This window comes from Pholis gunnellus, assembly GCF_910591455.1.
Source record: "Pholis gunnellus genome assembly, chromosome: 17".
In the NCBI taxonomy this organism is placed as follows: domain Eukaryota; kingdom Metazoa; phylum Chordata; class Actinopteri; order Perciformes; family Pholidae; genus Pholis; species Pholis gunnellus.
The window spans coordinates 13,151,098-13,173,919 of record NC_136544.1 but is presented as its reverse complement, the minus strand read 5'-3'; the positions used below and the strand labels follow the sequence as shown (position 1 = coordinate 13,173,919).

The following is a 22,822-nucleotide window of genomic DNA, read 5'->3' as shown; positions in this document are numbered from 1 at the left end:
ACTTCAAATCAGAGGTATCGTAATAGCATTCACATCAACATCAAGTCATGATTAGTGGAGGAACTGACACTTAATGATACAGAAGTGCCTTAAAAACCACACATGCACATGGATGTCTAAATCAGCCAAAGTCTGTCATGAATGTAAAACCCAAAATTAATTTATATAGTGTTCAGTTAACATTCAAGTTGATATTAAATTGGAAAACCTTTCGGGAAAAGTTGAAAATATCCCTTCCACTTAATAATACAGAAGAAAAAAACAAACATGGATGTCTCACATCAGCCATCACTCGAGGTAATTTAATTGAATCGATATAGTGTTAAAACCGTTCTACACCCACACCGGTGTTTTCAGTTAATCTGGCTGATTAGACATCTTCACAGGACTGTGTGGGCGAGTATGGACTAATCGAGTGACATCTTTCCTGAGTCTCCTGCTAGCTGTGGAGCATGTTAGGACGGGACGAATTACACCTCCGTCATTCTTATTGGTGGACGAAGATCACTGATCCTTGCTTTTCTTTACCGCAGTGCTACGTTTGGTCGTTCACTCACCTTAAGGCTTGTACGAGGTTGAGGTCTGCAAACTCATGAAGCTCCACAAACGCCTGAAGGACCTTGAGGTTAAAGTCATCCCTGGAGGAGAGGAAGGTCACATGTCACACATGTTTAACTGTTCAATTCCATTCAAACAGAATCAGAAAGAAAAACAAGACGCCAGACTGTTAATACGTTAATACATTCGTCTTGTGAGGTCAGGGTGAAAAGTAAATGCTTTCATGTCATAGCACCAATGTTTTTCAAAGAGAAAGCCACTGTGCATGCAGGCAGCATGAAACCCCTGTTGTTATGACGCTCCTATCCCCATTGATTTCCCTTCGATAAGAACCACATGTCCGCTCGGTTATGTTACTGGCACTGTCTCCCGCCGCTGCTCTGCTCCATAAATCCTGACCACCAATTTCCTGGGGCTTTATGCCATCGTCTGAGCACATGCAGTGCAGATCTGACGGAGAGATGGGGACAGGAAAAAGAAAGGTGGAGGAAAAACAGAGGGAAAACTGGAGAGCTCACCGTTCCCCTAAGTAGTCCCCTATGACTGTTTTGTTGAGCCCTTCGCCTTTGTAGAGGAACTGTGAGATGTCCTCTGGGGTGTGCTGGAGAAGATCGTTCTCCAGAAGAAACTGGATCCCCTGTTTTAAAAAAAAAAAAAAAAGAGTGCACACTTACACTTCAGTTCCCTCTTTTGGTCTGTTTTAACAGGGATGTTGTTATTGATTCTCACATATAGTCAGTTTAGGGCAAGGCCTGACCTTTTTAGGGTCCATGTTGAACTTCTTCCTCCCCATGGCGATCTGTTTGTTTCTTTGTGTGGTTTTGCTGAATTAAAAAAAAAAACACACAAAAACATCATGTGACAGTTAAGACTGAGTGGATTTAACCTGAGAGAACTGGAAAACTGGCTAAACGTGGCTGCATGTGACTCATCAGCAGCACTTGTGCATGAACAGATTAAACCATCCTGCAAACATTTGGATGTCACTCTTCTCCAAAAACACATTTTGCATGCGCACCACAGGGAAATCTCAACCTCTGTGTGTCTGTGCATGTTCCCTACAGTTCCTGTGTGCCCAAAATAGCCGGAGCCCCTTTGCCAGCTGCACCTGAGACACACAACCTCACTCCACCTCATCGACCAATCAAATGAAAGCCTCTGAATGCAGACTGTTTGGCTAATGTTTAGTCAAGGGACTGTCCCGCTTCACTCCTCAAACAAAGAGGATTAACACACACACACACACACACACACATACACACAACGACAGGTGTAAGGCTCACAGCGGAAGCGACAACATGGCTCGATGGCTTTGAAGAGCAGATTTGGCAAAAAGAAGGAATGAGTCGTCCTGTAACGATTAGTCAATGAATCAATAAGTCAACTGAGAGAAAATAAATCCACAACAGTTCTGATAATTGATTAATCATTTAAGTCGAGCAAACATGTTGGTTCCAGCTCATCAAATACAAGGAAGGCTAATTTTTTTTTTTTTTTGGGAGGGGGACAAAATGATGATCTGAGGACTTCACAATTGTCAATGTGAAGTGGTGATGGCTGTTTTACAATATTTTCTCAAATTTGACAGACTAAGCGATTTAGAGCTGCAACGATCGGTTGATTAGTTGACCTTTTGAAGCAAAAATGGAAAAACATTTACTGGTACCAGCTTCCTAAATGTTAATATTCTCTGCTTTACCTGATTTGATATATTATATTTAACATATTTGGTTGTTGGAGTATTTCTTAGACACAAGGTTCTTGGACTGTGATAGGCAGTTTTCTGACATGTTACAGACAAAACCACGAATCGATTAATCAAGAAAACAATGGACGGGTTAATCAATAGTCAAAACATTCATTAGTTGCACCCTTTAAATAATTATTTTTAAAAAAGGACTCACCTCTCCCCCACACAGGTTAGCTGCTCAATCTCAGTCATTACCTCGGCGATCTCAAACTTCAGCCGCTGCAGAGAAGAAAACAGCAGATATGGGTGATATGGTTCAAATCAATATTGCACGACCTTAACAGGATCATTGTCAGAGGGCATTTCTGCATTTATTTGACAGTGGACAGAGGCGTCAGGAAACGCTCGATACTTTTGATATTTGGACAAAATCACATAAAGTAATGTTCCATGTGAATATGTAACTTTGATCAGCATCACATCAGATGAGCCTTCAGACATGTGAAACACTTCAATAACTCATTTTACAATAGGATCATATTGCCCATCCCCACTTAAGGGAACTTTCTGCTGCTGGAGCAAATAAAAAACATAATTCTTGCTTCAATACTCACTTCAATATCATCCAGAAGCTCCTTTTTCCTGCGCCGTATATTCGACAGCTCATCTCTTTCCTCCAAAGACAGGTCCTCGGGTACTGGAAAATACAGAGAGAAGGGAAAATGAAAGAGCATGTGTGAGCGAGAGAGGGAGGGAGGGAGGGAGGGACAGGGTTATGAGGATGGATTAATTTAATTCACCTTCCCACCAGCCAGTCATAGTCACCGGGATTATTAAACCTGGCAGTGTCCAATGGATCCATACCAAAGACATTACTCATGACTTCAATTAACACACTAACAGACAGGAGTTCAAACACTCAGACATCTGTTTGTAAAAGGTGAACTCGGTACATTCCTTCATTTTCCCCACATGATTGTAGATCTTTGCTCAGACTATATTTTGGAGAGTTTATTATCTCATCAAATCAGCAAACATGAAGAAAACAATATAACGTATTGTTGAACTCCTCTAACAAACAGTTACAACTTGGGACAGTTTGGAGTAATAACAGAAACTCTTTGGAAAGTAATAAGCATGGTTGTATTGAATATTATAGTGAAGAACTGTCTATTGATATTATATTGGTTGTAGCTGCTTCAAGGACATGAATATGATATGTATTTGTGTACATGTCTATATACAGTTTGTACATGTAGCCATTTTCTTGTCCTCTGTTTCTTTGTATCTCATGTTTGTTTCCCACCTTTATACATCACTTCTTTACAGTACACACAGGGTTATGCACTTAAAATACACAGCAGGTGTTAGATGTTAGATGTACACAAAAGCCACCGGGCATCTGGCGAGGCCCGCCCTCTCAAATATTGGCTTTCTGATAGTCAACTGTCGTCGGGCCCTCATTAGTCAACTGTCGTCGGGCCCTCACAACACTGCAGAGAGAGACTTCATGCAACATGCATGTTTTACTGCATGAGCACACAAACACAGTATACACAGGTGAGTACACAATATAAACGCCATGCATACGGAGTTTACACACTCACACACCGTGACATGTATTTCACTCTCCGCCGTAGGTCTCCAGGAGCCACCGCCTTATCTTTCATTTAGCCGCGCCACGTCAACCCTCCCCCGACCCCTCGGAGGACCTCCCCCTCTCTCCCCCAACACATCAGAAAAACAGCAATCCATTTGAGAGAGAGCTGACAGGAAGTAGGTCACTTTCACATGGAGCTCTACCAGATTGTGCTTCTCCTACGCCGTTTCTCTCACACATGCACCCCCCCCCCCCCCCCCCCCCCCCACTATCGCTCCCTCTATGCCCGCCTCCACCCCAGCGCTTGAAGTGGGGGTGAGAGCAGATTCAAATCCCCCGACTGAATCATACCGCTAAGCAGCTTTGCAATTCAGACGTTTTACCCCTAGTTGTTTCCCCTCGGACTGTAAATAATGGAAAAAGAAAAAGTAAAGTTATTTCCTCTCCTCTTTATCTATCTGCTGCATCTCTCGCTCTTTCACACACACTCGTTAAATCCTCCCCTCTCCTCAGTCTTGCTCTGTAAAACAAAGTGACAGAGGCAGCACGGACTATTAGGTTGTTACGTTCGGAGGGCTTGGAGCGCACGTTATCACAAACGAGCAGCCAAGAGAGCAGGGATCCAGATGGCTGTGTGATCATTCCTCTTTCACACATGATGCTAACGCCGTATCTACCAACGTCTACACGATGAAAGAGAACTAGGCAGGCTGAGGAGAGAGAAACAGAGCTCATTTTAAACAGATACTAATGGGGTATAAATACCATGTCTGCCAAGCATTGTGCAGTTGATTGATGACTCACACTTAATTTGTCAAGATACTTAAAAAAAAGGTTATTTTACTGGCTTGACTGCTATGGAGAAAAGTCTAATGTGATAAAAGCGTAGATTGCAAATGGCAGTAGAAGTGGGAGAGAGGTTGTTGGGACTGTGTGGGTGGATGAATTGGACGTCTGCAAAGGGTTTTTTGGTTTTTCCTTTGTTTTTTTCTTCTTTCCTTTATTTATTTAAAATATCTTTCTCCTTACTGTGTTCAGATGGAATGCAAGGCAAATTTGAAGCAGCGTGATGGCACGCAAAGTACCAGAACCTGACGAGAACCTACACCAAAAGTTGTTTCCATTATTGTCTGAACACACCTTTACTTTGCATTAATGTACAAAAAAAAAGGTTTATTCTGACCTTAGAGACAGTAGTTGACAAAACAATTTCCCTGCCAGGTCCATTTTGTTTTCGGAGCTTTCGATCATATCACATGACCCTCCTCATCATTTTACACACATCTTCCTGTCAAACATTATGACATATTTGTGACTCTTTGGGAGACTTAACGCTTCACAATAATTAATTTCCATTGGTTTTTTCTTGTCCATGCAACAGGAGTTCGTAAGGGGCCCAAGTGAAGGGTCTGCGGGGCTGAAGGGGATAAAAGAAAAAGAAGTGTAAAGTTGCAAAAAAGTCTGCGTAGAAAGGAAACAACAACACAAAAGGATGCTCTCAATGCCAAACAGCAAAGAAAGGGAAAAGACTCAAGAGTGATGTACGAACAGATACCAGACATCTCCACACTCTCTGCCTCCTTTGCTCGGTCTCCTTGGCTTCAGTTAAACAGCCTCATAAAGCAGTAATTGTGGAGCAAAGAGACCCTGCAGGCAACCTACGTCTGTAATGCGCAAAAACAACTCCTCCATCCCTCCTACTCTGGCTGAAAGAGCTCGTCTGGACCGGAGAATGGGACAGATTGTCTGAGGAGACCAAATCTGTTTTGGGCAACCATTCCCCCCCCCCGCTGTGTGTGTGTTTCGTAGCTTTGAGGAAAATGCAGAGTAATCTGATATCATTGTGAGGACATCTACCGCTGTAAAGCTGAGACCGGACATCTCGTGAATTATGCATGAAAGTCTAGAAATGAGATGTTTTTGTGAGTGGATTCTCATAGAGAGCAGCGCTCCCCGTTAAAAAAGAAATCCATATTAGGTTATATGCAAACCCTTCATGCTTAACCCCCAGCACGGCCACATAGATTACCACTCAGCCCTTTTCATATTATGACGTAGGGGTCTGCTGTTCCAGCAACAATCAATACATAATCATAATAGTTCAAACTTGCATGCTTAGCCTTTTACCCCCCTCATCACTCTTAAGGCATGCACCAATGAGTAACTGCCACTGTGCTCAGGTTCTCTGGTCCAGATTTCTTGAAAGGAAAGGTCATTGGGTTTGAAACTTCCTCTTTTCAATGTAACATTCCCTTTTAGCTCGCTTGTCTTGGTCAACCGTAACCAGCCGGGTCAACACCTTCTCAGGGAGTTAGGGGAAAAGGGTCACGGAGCAAAGTTCAGCCGGGGTCAATGTGCCGCAGCGCGGACATGGTAGCATTTAACGACTGTATGCTATTTAGATAGTTTATCATCCAAGTGAGCAGAATGTAATTGAGTAGGACACGGACTATGTAATGATGGTGACAGCCTCAGTAGTTTTCATTAGTTAGTGGCGGAGCCATGATGTGTAGTCGTGCTGATGCGTAAGTCATATTTAAAGATTCTTCTCAGGGGATCCGTTTCAAATATTGCAGGGAGTAATAGAACACGAAGGAAGCTGTCAGACGTAAAGCTGCAGGTGACAAAGCAGCAAACCTTCAAACGGGTCATCAAGGTACACAACTCCTTTTAATGTGCAGCATGAGATCGGATAGTTGCTGGAAAAAAAGAAATGCGATTTATTGACTCTCTTCTTTTTAAAAGAACAATGTGCCCCAATAGTTACAGGTAGTAGAAAAAGTCAACGTGCGGACGATCCCAGTTTTGTTGATCAAGCTTTCTGGGTGTGAATTCACCATTCATATTTATACAAGCAATCTGTTAAAAATTAAATTATTTAAACACAAAGTTCTTCATAGGTCTAGCCACTTAATGTTGCTCTCACATTACAATAGATTGATGCATTTAACTTTAAAACGTACACAACTTTCTTAATATTGCAATATATGTTGCAGGAACCAAAAATCGCAATGTCTCGCAAATGTTCATGAAGTAGGAAAACTTGATGAAATCCCTCTTTGTGTGTCTTTAAGTATTCAGGTCATTGTCAGTTCAGGTTTCAGTTGGCGTATCAGTAACATCTCATGACTCCATTAAAACTGTAACTGCTGCTCTAGACGGTCACAGGGGTCATAAAAAAAGGAAAACATGCAATCACATGCAAATTATTCTATCCACCGATAACAGACGCCACGTTTCAGCTCAATGATGTTCTTTGTCAACTGTAAAACTACTTAGGGGCTTGAATAATACATTACTTCCCCGTTCAACCCACAGTCCAGATAGGAAGACCTCGGTCCTGGTGCAGTTCACCGTCTAATGCTGTGGTACTGGAGAGATTGGGATCGGATTCACGTGACCGACGGGCCTTTATTGGCAGATCGCGAAGTCAAACGACTAAACGCCTTTGACAGTCAAGCCTTTCCAATATCCTTGGCATCAAGGTCAGTGGAGAGGTTGGTCCTGCATACTGATACCCTTGCCGTGTTGGTTATGTTCGCTGAATAGTCAACTTGGAGAAACTACGTCAACATGGGTGCTCAACCCCCAATCTGTTTTATCCATTGACAGTTACAATAAAGTTTCATTCAAACAATGTGCCTGATACTCAAACATGTTGACAGATGAAAGAAAAGGCAGCATTTTACTTTGTGTTCAAAGTCCTACTTTGAACAGAAATCAAAGAGAGAAAAAGAAGAATATGGACCTGCAGACGGCTGTGAAATATGTCATGAAGTATCTGTTTTAGAGTCTCAGTCAACACTGCAGCAGCCACAACGTGTGAAATACCGCTTTCGTCAGTCCAATATCCAGATCGTTTAATTCAGGATCTGTTGTTAATAAGCTAAAAATGACAAAACCACCAGAAGTCTTTTTGACCCTTACACCAATCGAACTACAGTCAAACCAAATTTGCTCCACTTGGCTAAAAACTTCACACAACTAAACCCGTGTTGTCCTTGTGAGAGTGCCAACCCCTGCCAAAGTGAAACACTTCCTGATTTTCACCAGGCTTGATGTGTAACAATGGAGGGGATGTCTGCTGTGATTACGACCACTGGGCCGGTCTTCCCGTAACAATGACAACGCCGTAAACACGAGGAGGACAGCGGCCGCTCCCACCGCAGGCTAATTAGAGGGCACTTACACGAGTTCACAACACTGGATTGTGGCGTGGTTGCTGCATGTGTGTGCAACCCAGCTGAGTTAAGGGTGACGTAAGAAAGCCGGGCGAGTGCGTCAGAGTCGGTGACAGCTCAACACGACCGCTTTCACAAGATTAAAAAAAAAAGAAAACGTGTTTATCTCCTGAACAAAATACCTACCACATCGCCTTTTCCCCTCTCCGGTTCCCATGATGACTGACATGCCATCAGCCGAGGCGTCTGTGCCCGTATAAAGGTCAGTACTGGAAGTGTCGGTACTGTGGCTGAACCGCTGGAAGAGCTTTTAGCAGCTTTTAGCAGCTTGTTTCGCGCTGGCGTGCCCGTGAGATTGTGGCTGGTAGGTGTGTGGTAATTGTTCCCCCCCCTCGGCGTTACTCCTACTCACAGCTCTCAAGCATGCGGAGACACACAGGAACACGCAGGAACACACACACAAAGCATGAACACACACACACTTTGACAGTAGAAGTATGTAAATAGCAGACATTCCTCCGACTGCAACCCACTAGTCTGGTCCATCCAGCTCTCTCTATTCACCTCCTCTAGTCTCATCCCTTCTTTTTATCCACTTCTCTGCATTTTTTTCAACTCCTCTGCTTCAACTGCTGTTATTTCTCCTCAGATACTCACAGAGCTCCATCAGCTCTTTTCCATATTTCACCTGGAGAACCCTCAACTCCAACATCTGCCCTAAAACCACCAAAAGGCCGATCTTTGCTTCATAAAAGCTTCTGGATATTTATTTCAATGATGATGATGATGATGATGATGATGATGATGATGGGGTCTTGGCCTGCATTTCACATCAGATCAGCAGCGCTGAGGGTGCACTCGTTTTAAATACAATCCACTCACCTTAAGCGCATCAGCTACAACTGTTATGAGGCTTCACTAGCAGCCACATGGTGCTTAGATTACTGTCCACTTTACTGAGTCACTGTTCTGAGGTTTCATCGTCAAACATTTGCAATAATGATGATTTGCATCCGTGCCTGTGTGCTTTCGATAACTTTAGAAGGACTCAGAATTGTCCACTAATACAGTGCATCAAATTACATGTGCATGGAGTATGAGTAAGAGATTTAAAAAATGCAAAATAAGGTGTTTTTCTGCTCTAACAACAAATGAACACAGATCTCATCCATTATAGTCACTATCCTCCAAGAAGTTCTTCCTTCACATTAAAGAAGACTGACAACTTTGGGCAAGTTTCCCATTTGCCTCATGATGATAATATTGATTTCACATAAGAAGTTACGTGTTACGTCTTCCTTTCATGACCAGCCAAACCATGCAACAGCACATTTCAGTTATCTCCTTTTGTTTTTGTTTTTCAGACCGGCTATTCATCTTTCACCGAGGTCAGGTGACATGTACTGCTCCACTGTTGTAATTAAGAGAGGTAGTAATGGCTGGAAAACATCAATAAAAGAGCTGCTCTGTGAGGCATGCGACAATGGATTGCAGCATGAACACAAACTAAAGCTGAGGCTGATGGGAATGGGATTCGTTTTTTCCGTTATTTGTGTCAAAACTGCTGTAACTGCTGGTGCCGCTGAAGGAAAAGTCAGAGAACCAACTGAGCCACTAAGCTTCATCTTCTGGGAACAAAGGATAACTCATTTCATGTGTTCGAGAGAAGTGTTCGACAGACCGACATTTAGCATCGCTAAAAACAAAAAAAAGGTTGAAAAGTTTCACCATCATCTGCAGAAATAAAGACAACAACTTGTCCCACGATGTCTCTTTAAGCAGGACTGAAGCCGCTGCGTCTTTCAGCCTTGTAAACATGTGAAAACTCTGCAGCAGCAGCTTGTTGTCAGCTCTCGTCTTAGAAGAGACATCCACAACGTTCCCTTTATGAAAATTAGATTACAACGAAAAATCAGAGGTTACATCAAACACAACACGGCCGTTAGATTCTTCAAAGCCTCAAACACCCCATAACACGATCCCTTGAAGTGAGACAGTGTCTTCACAGAACCCACTCGTCTCAGTCACTTATTCATGAACGAGCACTGCGTTTGCCAAATTTCACTCTGAAAGAAACGCTTCCTCTTCCCTTTGGATTTAAAAAAACAAAAACAGCTTCCGATTGGTTTATTTGTGGACCGTCACATGTCTCGATCCACAGACAAATTAGTTGAGTGGTTTTGACAGCAGGATCCCTTGTTCTTCATCTTTGCTCCATTACGAGCTTGACTGCGAGTCTTTCATTAGGATTGTTGATCTTACCTCAAACGTCCTCTCCTCTACAGCAAAGTAATGGATTACTTTTACTAAACGCATATTTTTGCACACACGGTTTTGCATGTTTTGCAACTGATAAACGATCAGCCCATCTGTCTTTCAGCCAGTGAGACCTTTCCTTATCTCAGATCCTGCTCGGCCTTTTTTCTTATCTTTCTTTTTTAAAGAGCAAAGACATTTTTTTGACAGCCTGTCATTTGATCAATACACAATCTGTTGGTTGACAGCTATCGTGAAGATATGTTTGACATTAATCTTAATGCGTGTTTGTTTTGTCTCTCGCTCTTGTAGAACATAATGCTCTTTATAGCCTTACACTCTGTCTAGACAAGAGATTTCATAATTGACCAGCTGTTAGACAATACTACACCTTCATGTGTCAGGCCTAACTAAGCCCTGAAGAATCTTCTGTCAGATCTGTTGACAGTAATACTATTACTATTTAATTTTTAAATATTGTCACCTCTCCCTACCAGCATGCATAACTGATTCCAAAACTAATCTGAAATGAGCCATTCAGCAAAAAAAGGGCACTTTCACTTTGATGCTAATGCTTTTGTACTTTTACTCTTGTAAAATGTTGAATGCAGGACTTTTACTTGTAGCAGAGTATTTCTACACTGTGGTATTTAATTTGTACCGCAGTACCAGTGTAAGATCAGAGTGCTTCTTCCACCACTGGTAGTTTGAGTTGTACCCTCTAATTTTAAACCCAGGATTCTGAGTTGTGAGGTTTTATTCTCTCATCCGGACGTACAAGTCCTCAAGAAACTCTTAGCAGGGCTTCAATAAGGGCCCCTCAGTCCTGTGACTCACTCAGGAAACAACTGTAGTGTCTCACCTGACGACAGTCTGATGCGGAGGCCCTGAGCAGACAAGCGGAGGTTGCAGACAGAGAACGAAACATGAGAGAGAAGGCAGCAGCACGGCCTGTTTATGTTGGGTTCAGGCCTTAAATGTGGGAAAGAGTACAGCAAAGATACACCATAGACGGAGAGAGAGAGAGAGAGAGAGGACGGCAGGAAGATGAGGAGACAATCCAGCTGCCAAATAGGATCCACGTCTGCTTTTGTTATTCACAGACAGCAGGAAGGAGAGGAGGCGGATGAGGAGGCGGAGTGAGAGAGAGTTCATAATGGAGTTAAAACCTGAGCCAGGATTTCTTTATTACACAAAACATGTGGGCGATTCGGGTCAAACCATCGCTCTTTCCCAGGTTCTGTGTAAAGAGGTTTTCCAGATTAAGATCCTCTGCACTCAGGAGCCTTTTATTTCCCTTTAGCCTAAATCTCACAAGTTGAGCACAGCCGAGAAGTAAACATCATCTGTAATTCTTGCATCATCTCCACAGAGGAGCAGACTTTTGTTTTTCCCACATAAGTAGATGAAAGTCAGATAAAAACATCAGGGATGACGACCTTGTTGGCGAGCGCTTTGTGGTATAAATAGTCAAATTCATTCAACCCTGTCTCATAAAAAATAAGTACTGCAGTTGCAGGGAAGTGTTCAGGGTGGATGGTGACACGACAACACTACTTTAGGAGCAACAGAAGTCAGACGGCGGCTGATGCGTTGATGAAAACATGAACGACAATGCATCGATACTCAGTCAAAGCCCAATTATTTTACAATTTGTTTTAACTTGCTTGAGACCAATATGGCATGGGTCATAAATCAGCGGAATAATGCAATGTCAGCCCCCTCCTTAAAGCAGCTATAATCAATATTTTCATAATAATAACGTATCGAATGACAGTTTCAACGATGTGCTAAAGGGGTCACTCGTAATGATAACGTTCTAAAAGTAGATGGAAATACTGGTTTTATGAAAATAATCATTCATAATTGGTGTGGAAGATGAGCAAACATTTAAAAACGTCCTTGTTACTGCATGCTTTCTTTGAGCCGGTTTTTGAATTACTTTGTGGCTTTCGGAGATCCCTATTTTTGGGGGGTGGGAGGCTACTGCAAACATGCACATGCATATAAAAACGCACTAGAAAGACAACGTACGGTGCATAAGGAAACAACAGCATTGTGTTTATTAGACACTATTTTTTGTTACGCATTAATAATCTTGCACATAGACTAAGTGCTAAGTGCTTTTCTATTAGCCTATTTCTGGAACATTTTAAAGCTCTGTATACATTTTTCAAACAAGGCTTTCTGGAGTGTTCATTATTTCCAAACCTGTTAGCCCTTCTTATTATTTACTTAAATATTGTGTTACATTTTTTTCATAATCCCCCTGTGCTTATAGCCTACAGCTAATAGGAGTAATACAGGGGGAACACTTGAAGAAACTCTGATGTGAAAGAGAAAATATCCAGAAAACGTGGCCAAGAACCTTGTACTTATAATTACGCAACACTTTTAAAGTGTTTTCCGTGTTGCATATTTGAATATCGACTGTCTTCATCTGTTTTCACCTTCCTTTTAGACTCCAGGGAGTGAAACATGCTGGCAGCACATTGTTTTACCGTGTAATTAAGCACATGTATGGCCTCCTGACAGCTTGCAGGCATGTATGACATCAGCAGATCTCCTGGGAGCTTCGGAGATCTGCTGATGGTTATAATATCAGGAGATTAATGTTAAAGCATTTGGATCACGTTCTTCTGGGCGACAACAAATCATCAAGGTTAGCTGTCGTGCACTTACTACATGACAGAAATTCAGCAGGACAGAGGTCAACAAAGAGATTAAACACGTGTGTGAGGGAACCTGTGTCCGATATCCACTGTGGCTCTCTCGCCCTCTGAGACGCCCTCGGGCCTCTCTCTGTGTGTGTGTTAGTGGTCATGACCCACTCAGAGCCAACGGCAGGTTATCAATCAAACGCAATCTTCATCTGCGGGAGCACCGACATCGACGCGTCGTGAGTTATGGGACAAGGAGAGAAAGTGTGTGTACGTGTGTGTGTTCACAGTAATAGGGGGCGGGCGACAACACCTCGAGAAGCTGTCGTCGTCCCTGTAGAAAGGCCCGGTTAGAGATCGAGGCCATTCGTTTTGTATTTCACGGTCCTCACTTACAGCAACAAAAGCTGACCTATCTCTGAAAACAACTTCGCAATTCAAGGGTCGGGGGCAAAGGGCTAAAGCCTAAAAATACTGAGGATTGAGGAGAAGAAAGTCCTGGTGACTCACCAGACTGTAAATCACTTGCCAGTGTCAGGAATAGAAAACACACAGCAGAGGATATCGCTGTTTTTTTCTGCTCTTCTTTTCCGTTCAGGGCAGCTTTTCTGTCATGATTGAATCCTGTTTATATACACTGTGTGTGTGTGTGTGTGTGTGTGTGTGTGTGTGTGTGTGTGTGTGTGTGTGTGTGTGTGTGTGTGTGTGTCTTACCCTAGTCGGGAAGTGACAGTGAGCGGCCTGAGCCCCTGACCTATAATCCACTAACTGTTATCCATATCCCTCCACACTTGATCTCCTCCATTTGTCTACGCATGGAGAGGACTCGCAGCCCACACTAATCCTCTGTGTGCACACCACATAAAGAGATACACACACTCACAATCATGCATGCACTTTCATATATACACACACACACACACACACACACACACACACACACACACACACACACACACACACACACACACACACACACACAGGCCTCTACATGTGAAATAGTGGAAGTAGAGAAGCATGAGGTATACACAGCTGGGCCTTGCACCACTAACCTACTTTGAGAATCTGAATGCAGCATCCGCTTCCCTATTAGCCTCTCCTTGAAATCTGTGCCACTGCTGCATGTCTTCATCTACATCTCTCACACACACACACACACGTGTATATACACATTGACAGGTTGCTCAAGAGCCCCTTGTGTCACGTGGTCGTCCCGCTGTGCTCGTTGTCGCCTTTCTCGGTGACAAACAGAGCACCGCTGCCACTCTGAATAGCACGGAGCCGATGACGGGGGAAAGGAGAGACTACGACTGCAACAACCTCAGCCTTCTGTACAGCACCAGCGGCGCAGCCGCAGCTCATCCTCTCTCCCTATGAAAGAAGAATGAATTTTGCATGATGCAGCAGCATCTTTCAGCAAAAAAAGAAGAGAGTGGGGGTAGCGGGTGGAAACATGCCCATTTTGCTAAAAAAATGAAAAAAAAAGAAAGAGGACTGGCAAAGACTGAGGATGTTCTGTAGTAGTTTACTGACACATTGACCCTCCAGAGTAAGTGACAGAGTGTTACAAATCCCTTCTTAAAAGCAGGTCTGGCACTGGAGTGCCAATGCCACGAGCCCCAAGAAAGCAGACAAGAGGGCTGTAAGAGGCTGGAGGCCGGCCAGATGCTCTGCACACACACACACAAACACACACACACACACACACACACAATGGAGCAGGACACAGCAGAGATGTCCAGGAGTAAACAGACTAGGACTACAGAGCTTATTACGAAGGTGCACAAGAGTGTTTTGTTGTATTGAATCAGTCTCAAACTTTTTTAAGACATCTGATGAAAGAAACTTTGATCTGCATGTCTGTGTTAAATCATATAATGTTTCTGTATTTCAACATTAGTAAACATGAGTGAGTTGTGAGCATGAAGCACAGATGTACTGGCAGTCAGAGGGGGGGGGGGGGGGGGGGGGGGGGGGTACACCTTTTTCCTGCATCATCAGCAGGTCAAATAAACTTACATAATTGTTCCAAACCTCCCTTTTCCTGTCTGCACTGCTGTGCCTTCTCTTCCTCTTCCGACAGACCTGACACACACACGCACACGCACACACACGCACACGCACACACACACACACACACACACACACACACACTTTAATGGAAGCCATGAACTCCCACAAAGGCCCAAGTGGAGCAGGACGTTCTTTGCCTGAAATCACACTTCGGCACATGACTTGGACCTCGTGGGACTTCTCCGGACACTCTGCTTTCTCTTTCCAAAGAGGAGTGAAATGGCTCGATTTGCCTCACGTCTCCCCTTCAACGAGCCCCTTGGTGGTCTTAACGCGACAAAGACAAATCCCAGTCTGTGACTCTGTTGAGCAGCAGACCTTTACTGCACGGCGCTGTCTGTTAAACGATGAGGAAAATGGAAACCCCTGTGTGAACTTTTTTCTACTCTGCTCCAGACAAAAATGAAGTCCTGCCATCAGCGTCACAGCCACTTATAAAAGTACTTCAAACCCTTTTTTTTATAAAAGGCAGAGAAAACAGAGCGGAGGTCCAAGAGGATTTGCATGCACGCCTCATGTTCACTTTAAACTTGGCTTTTATTCATGCAAGTAGATCATATCCAAATCCAGGAGTTTGACTTCCATATGGGGTCAGTCTGACTTAATGTCTGTTGAGTCCAACTTAAACCACTAAAGGAGACGTTATGGGTAAATGTAATGTGCTATCTGATATCCAGCGAGGACAAACTCAACAAGGGCTCTCTGTGTGCACTGACCTTTTTGTCACACACACACACACACACACACTTTAGTCTATACAGTAACATCGAGCCACATGCAGAAGCCAGAAGTCCGTTTTTATCTCCCCATCGGCCTCTCAAAGCAGTTACTGAGCCGTGTGAGCTGGACTGCCGGTGCGTGACGGTGTGAGAGCGCACGGCAGTCAAAACATCAAAAAAAAACCATACACTCTTGAACAAATCTCCCAAACACACACACACACACACATAAGTTGCATCTTGAAGGAATAGTTCAACATTTTGAGAAATAAGTCAAGAGGTAGATTAAAAGATTTGATCTCACTCTCGTGTCTGTACACTAAATATGAAGCTAAAGCCAGTTAGCTTAGTTTAGCACAAAGCCTGGAAACAAAATCCATCTACCGGCACACGTTACGTCTTGTTTGTTTAATCTGTACGAAAAACCAAGCGTAAAAAATAACACGTTGTGGTTTTATGGGAAGTACAAACATCAACCTGTTAACCCATATTGGTTATTGGCTGTTCCCCCTCAGGTCAGGGAAATGGAGCACGCTCACGTGTCTCAATAGATAAGTATCGGCCATGTTTTCATCTTCCTGCAGTAGCCTTGTGTTTAACGAAATACACTTGTTCTTTGCTGCCACATGAATGACCCTCCACTGTAAGTCACCAGACTTTCTGTGCGGAGGTAACTTGAACAGGACGGGGCCTCTACTGCGCCGTCCCTCTGGTGCTCCCTAACATCCTGCGGGCCCTTCAGGTCCTTCACCGTCACACGGGCTGCATACACGTCCTCACTGCCGGCCCGGGCCTAGTCGGGCTTGAAGTAAACACCCACGGCCACAACTCTCTGTAGATATCTACAGTAAAGGTGACCCCACGGAAGAGTTCAAATATGAACAGGGAAGATATTCAGTCTGGATGTGTGTACTATTAAAGCGTGATGTGTTCCTACGCTATGAAGACTTCAGGACGCTCCTGACCGCGTGTGGGCTGTGGGGGAAAAGACAGCAGCTGCAAATCTACTCTAAGGACAAAAAACACAAATCCTGAAGGTAGCTGCTGGTACCGTCCTGCGGCCGACAGACGAGTCGCTCACAGCCCAGCTCGTCGTGTGCGTCTGCAATGTGCCATAACCCCAACAGACCACACGCTGACACCGCTGAGCCGCCAAGATTAAAACGGCCGGTGTGTCAATAGAAGCGGTGTGCAGCCGAACTGGCCCGCGTCTAACGTGAATGCTCTTGATTCATAACCACGCGGACATCGCTCATGAAGCCTCCGATCGATGAGGTGCGCACAGCTCACAGACCAACAGAGATCACGCCGAGGCAGAGGAAGCGGAGACACTGTCGGTGTACATTTGATGGGCTGTCACAGTCGGTCATGCAGAACCAGAATGTGTTACAGTAAGCCACACTCAGTCAGACAGGCCTCACTGTGGCAAAGCTTTGTGGGCTCCTGTCGGCCCATTGTCCATTGAGCGACTGCAGAAGGCATTGTATTGTTCGAATGTCATGCGCGTCAGATGGATTACTATGGAGATGTTTTTTCTCCAAGCCTTGTGCAGTACGGCCGACTGATGTTCGCAGAAGAGTAACCGATATATAAATAAATATAAATATGATACAGAGAAATAAAAGAATCAAAAGAGGGGAAAGGAGAGAAACAATGTTTCCAGCTCTGTGAGGCCGCCCTCGAGCGCGGCAACGCTTTGAGCTAAATGCTAGCGCCAGCACGCTAACACGCTCACACAAGTGTAATGTTAATGAGCTAATGCTGAGCACCTATTACATTTTCACCATCTACGTTAGCATGCTAGCATTCGCTAAGTGGCGCTAAACAGAGAGTGCAGCTGAGGCTGATGGGGAAAATGTTTGACTGGATGTTGCAGCAGGATGAAAGTAGTCGTTGAGGTATTTCATTCTGGAACAAAGTGGTGGACCGACCGACATTACCATCCATAGAGCGATGCCGGTATCATGGCAAGTAATGGTGTACTCTCTTCTTAAAAACATAAAGAAGATGGGAAAAAAATGTAAACTGTATCTCCATCAAAAGTGTACCTGGTTTGACGGAGGGGTGAGAGTGAGTTGATTATGACAGAAAAGAAGGACTTTCATTGAGAGAAACTCCTGTAACACACAAGAGAATGGATTCAGGAGGACTCTCTAGTCCACCACCACTCTCCCTCGCCGTCTTTCACTGGCGGCGCTCCATACTCATTTGGCCATTTTCCAACTTTGCTCGGGCACACATTCATTCTCGTCTCCTGTCTCGCGCTCTCATTCCCTCCCAGACATCTCACCATCGCCGCTATACTACGACGGCGTCTCTCGTTCTTTCCATCCTCACGCCTTCCTCGCTGCCTGTTCTCCATCTGACACCTCGCTCTGTCCACCTCGCTCCCATCTCACTTATGGCCTGGAAAAATGCGTGTGTGTGTGTGTCCCTTTGTGAGGAATGACGGATTTGAACTTTGTCAACCGACCTGCCACTTGCCCGTCACCTCACGCGGAGTACATCCATGTCTGTGATCCTCACCATCGCTCACATACTTTGTGCCGCTACCCTCCGGTGAGCCCAACTCTGCTGTGGGCTCATGTGTGGGTGTTAAGTTGTTCTAATAAAAAGCAGCAATTTTGTGGATGATGTTCCCAACTGTTCAACACAAAACTAAAACACCAGAACAAAACAAAAAAAAGCAGGAGCTCTGCAGCCTCCCCATCCTGCAGCAACCAGGACACTATTTATTCCAGATGAGAGGGACGACATCACACTCACACCTGTTCTCACACACACACACACACACACACACACACACACACACACGCTTATAATCCTACGTCATGATCCATCCATCTATCTTCACTGCAAACAGTGCCATAAGGGAAAAGGATACATTTAATTTGTCTGAGTGTCAGTGTGTCAGCGTGCCTCCATGAATATAATTTTGTGTGTGTGTGTGTGTGTGTGTGTGTGTGTGTGTGTGTGTGTGTGTGTGTGTGTGTGTGTGTGTGTGTGTGTGTGTGTGTGTGTGTGTGTGTGTGTGTGTGTTTATGCTCCCGGCTGCTGTCAGCTACCCCTGGTCGGCATCACACAGCACCATATGTCTGTCTGTGGGGCTGTGCTGACGTGTGCCACCGCTGGAGGCCAGGGTGGCCGCAAACAGCACAATGACAGCTTTATGCCCGCATGCCATGCATGGCAGCGCTCTAGCAGGCAGCATGTGGGACTGAATACTGACTTACAGAGGTGAGACAACATGAGGGATTCAGTTTATGATTACAGGCTTAGCACCCCCCCCCCCCAACTCCACCCCTAGCCCCCTAGAATCAGAAGATGATACGTATTGTTGGCTTGTTAGTATCATGGATGGATTACTGACCAGTGGCCCCTGCACCAGAACCTCTGAATCAGGTGACATTCACTCATTTCTTGTTGTCAATCAGACGACCACAATTGGACACAAAATGACCACAAAGAGACAAAAAGCAATCACAAAGAGATGCAAAACATCCACATAGAAACAACCACAAAGAGACGAAAAATGTCCAGCAAAGAGACGCTAAGCAACCGCAAAGATTCAATCTGGGAGGTTTGCTCAGAGACCTCTGTGTCCATTGGCCTGTTGCATCGTAATCTGTCCATGGCTGTATTTGGAGTTACAAATATCAGCTAATAATTGATATAAATTCATATTAGACTAATTTATTTATTCGCTGAATAAATAATGCAACTGTCAATATAGTTATATTCTTCAATAACCGGGGCTGAACACATTTCTACCTCCAAAGTTTCTCAACGCGCTCCTGTGCTGAGCGGATGCGGTCTGCAGACTCCTGTTGCAGGGACACATCTGTGCCAACTCTTTTAGTCATGAGTCAATAAATTAATCTGTGTCTCACGGCTTGTGCTCGGTTGACAGTGAGAGGACCTGTTGGGCCAGAGTGACACCAGCCCACAGCTGACAAAGCCTTAGATAAACACAAGTCTGCTGCTGGCCACAAGCAGCAATGCCACACTGGTGCACTGACAGTCTCTATGCCGGTCCATTCAAGAATGATATTGGGTCTTTATCATCCCCCTGAAATGAGGTCAATCTTTCCACCTTCACACATCTTGCACATCTTGCATGCTCTTGAAATCATCATCACAACACAACATGTCAGTAATCTCTGCAGGAAAATGCTGATGTGGGAATAAGATGAGATAAATGTGGCTGCATTTGCCATGGCAAAAAACAACAACTAACTAATCACTGAAAATATAGGTCAGCGTCTGAATCCATAACGTTATTAATAGTATTAGTATAAGCAGGCTGCAGAGCCACACGTTTCCTCACTGTTAGTACTGAAACAGCTACACTTTATCGGTCTGAATTGCACTGAATGAAATCCTACCTTGGTTGTCCTCCTCCATGTTTTGCAGCCTATAAATCAAAAGATTCCCCCAAAAAAAATCGGTCACAGAAACTTCCCTTGCGCGAGAAGAGGCTCTAATAACCTACACAGCAAACACGCGCCCTAATTTCCAGGACGCTTCTTTTTTTTTTTTTTGCTACACAGGTTGTCTCACTGGCAGCGTCTTTTCTTTTTTGCAAATGTTGTGGCCATTTACGCCTCACAGTCGCGAGGCAGTCCCTCCTCCGGTGCCCGTCGGTCAGTGAGCGGCGTGCGTGTGAAGCGGCGGCGGCGGCGGCAGCGGAGGTGTCTTTTCGCCACAGTGGTCGAGCGCGTTGCCGTCAGCCCTCCACATACGCCTTCACTCCATTAGAATCGGGAGAGTAGTTGACACAAAGCCGGAAGCGGTAGTAATTATGTCTTCAAAGTAAGAGTCACGCTTGAGTTTATCAAGCATCTTCTTTTATTTTGGAATCATAAACAGGAAGTCTTTGTGATATTCTGGGTTAATTGACACTAGTTGTTTAATCCCATCTCAGCTCCGCTACACAGCCCGTGCAGCGCGTCAGCATTCATCACCGATAAACGCCCACGTGACTCCAGGCAATAATGAGATTCTACCCAACAAAAATACCTATAATGTTTTTTATTGATTATATGAGATGGTTTGTTTTATGCTGTCACATTTGGTTGTATCCTTCAAGAATTCATAGCAATTTAACTTTACATGTACCGGAATATATTATAATATTTCATTTATTTGGGGTTGATTATTATATCCTTCTTTCAGTGGTGGAGGAGGAAGTATTTAGATACTTTACTCAAGTAAAAGTAAACACACCATAGTCTAAAAATACGCCATTACAAGTCAGTGTCCTGCATAAAAAATGAATTTTTGCAAATTGTCTTATTTTAGATACTGGCATATTTTACAATCTTCTTCTAGGTTTGACTTGCAAAATCATAATCTGAAGAGTAATACTACTCAGGTAAAGTAGAGCAAATATGATATATTCAATTAAAGTAAAAGTACCTCAAAATTTTATCTAAATACAGTTACTGAATATACTTAGTTAATTCCACCAGTATATATTTTGTTTTGTGATTATTTTTCGATGTGGGGATGACTTTCTTTCTAACCACATGGCAGAAATGTTTTACAATCAGTTGCCAGATTATTAGGTGCACAGCTAAAGAAAATACAGTTTAACAGTTCAACAATAAATCCTATGTGACGGTTATAATGTTGAATAGTTTTTAAAGTTGTTAAATTCAAGTGTATGGTCATTTTGGAGGATGTAGTTTTTTTTTCCGCCCAATTCATATGAATGAGGGCAAATACCTCTATCAACATTCAGATGTTGATGAACACAATTCCACACACAGAGGACTATTTATTTGTCGTAATACGCAGTTTTTCCTCTGAATGTCTCATTGGTGCGAAAGCACTGTCGTCAGCAGTCCTTTATAGAGCAGAGGCAACACATTTAGAAAACAGAAAGGTTTGTGGTCTGTGTGCAACAGCTGCCTCGAACATAAGTTCGAAAATAATGTAGCAAATGAATTTTAAAGAGCTACACGGCTGCTGAAATGCAATGAAATAACATCTATGTACTCTGTAGAAATACAAAAAGCTACCAATCCAAAATATAAAAAAAAATGATTTCAGATCACTATGAGGAATGGACGAGACTCTTACATAAGCAGGGAGAGCGATCAGGTTAAGAAACAGTGGGATGAGGCACACACACACACACACACACACACAGAGAAATAGAGAGAGAGAGAGCTTGTTTCTACAACACACGTGGTTTCAATTATAGCATTCCTGCCTCCGCAGAGAAGGAGGGGGTCTCACTTCCTGTGTGCATTACTCCAATGGTCAAGCATGAACAGATGTTCTAACGTATTCATTCATTTGTTTATTCGTAGGTGTCTCTTTTGGACAAATGTTTCGCTCTCAGAACTCTGTCCTAAACAAAGTGACATTCTCCAGACATAACACAAACAGTCCCCTCCATCTCTAATAGTCGTGAGGTTAAGGCTATGACTTGACTATGTATATTTGTTAAAGGAGAAGATGAAGCGGAGGATTTACCTCCCTTTTCATATTCAACTCAATTCAATTCTGGACGTTTGTAAAAATGCATAAAATCATCACTTTCTTGGGTTTCAAGATAGGTTCACCATCTTCCAAAAAAGTAATAGTAAAAGGGGACGAGCAGAAACTAAAAGGCTCAAATGAGTCATTTTCTACAAATTCACATTAGCAAGATTACACAATCCACTGAGCCCCCTCAATCCGGCACAATCCGGTCTGGTGCAGTCTGGTGCTGAATCACAAGAGCAGGAGAAATTGGAGGCCTACAGTGATCCTGAATTTACACCTGCAGATAAACGCTCCGCTCACACTCAAGGTAAAGGGTTGCTGTGAATAGCTCAGACATTTGGGTCCGTGCATCCAGACAGCGTTTGTTTTCTTTGCCATTAAAAGTATAGCTTGTGAAGTTTTAGCCATGTGTTTTAAAGGAAACCAAATTCCTTGAGATGTGCACCACACAAAGGAAAACAGGGGAACAGGAAGCGTTTAGTAAAAGGAAATCTGAGTGAAGCCACTCCAGTTTGTGGCACAGAAAGCGTCTTTCTCACTTCAGTTCCTCTAGTTTTGAGGTTTTAAATACTAGGTGGTTTGATGCAAAG

General features: G+C 43.7%; 1 protein-coding gene across 1 annotated transcript in view; it reads right to left on the bottom strand.

Moving 5' to 3' along the window:
• cyth3b (cytohesin 3b) overlaps nucleotides 1–20,433 on the bottom strand; it is a 30,719-nt gene extending 10,286 nt beyond the window's left edge. The window contains exons 1-6 of the mRNA XM_079177701.1: nucleotides 20,123–20,433; nucleotides 2,863–2,945; nucleotides 2,463–2,527; nucleotides 1,316–1,382; nucleotides 1,077–1,195; nucleotides 558–638 (exon numbers count right to left, since the gene is read on the bottom strand). Of these exons, the coding sequence (XP_079033827.1) occupies nucleotides 558–638; nucleotides 1,077–1,195; nucleotides 1,316–1,382; nucleotides 2,463–2,527; nucleotides 2,863–2,945; nucleotides 20,123–20,141 (434 nt within the window). The 5' untranslated portion in view covers nucleotides 20,142–20,433. The remainder of the gene's footprint in view (nucleotides 1–557; nucleotides 639–1,076; nucleotides 1,196–1,315; nucleotides 1,383–2,462; nucleotides 2,528–2,862; nucleotides 2,946–20,122) is intronic.
• Between the last annotated feature and the right edge of the window lie 2,389 nt (nucleotides 20,434–22,822).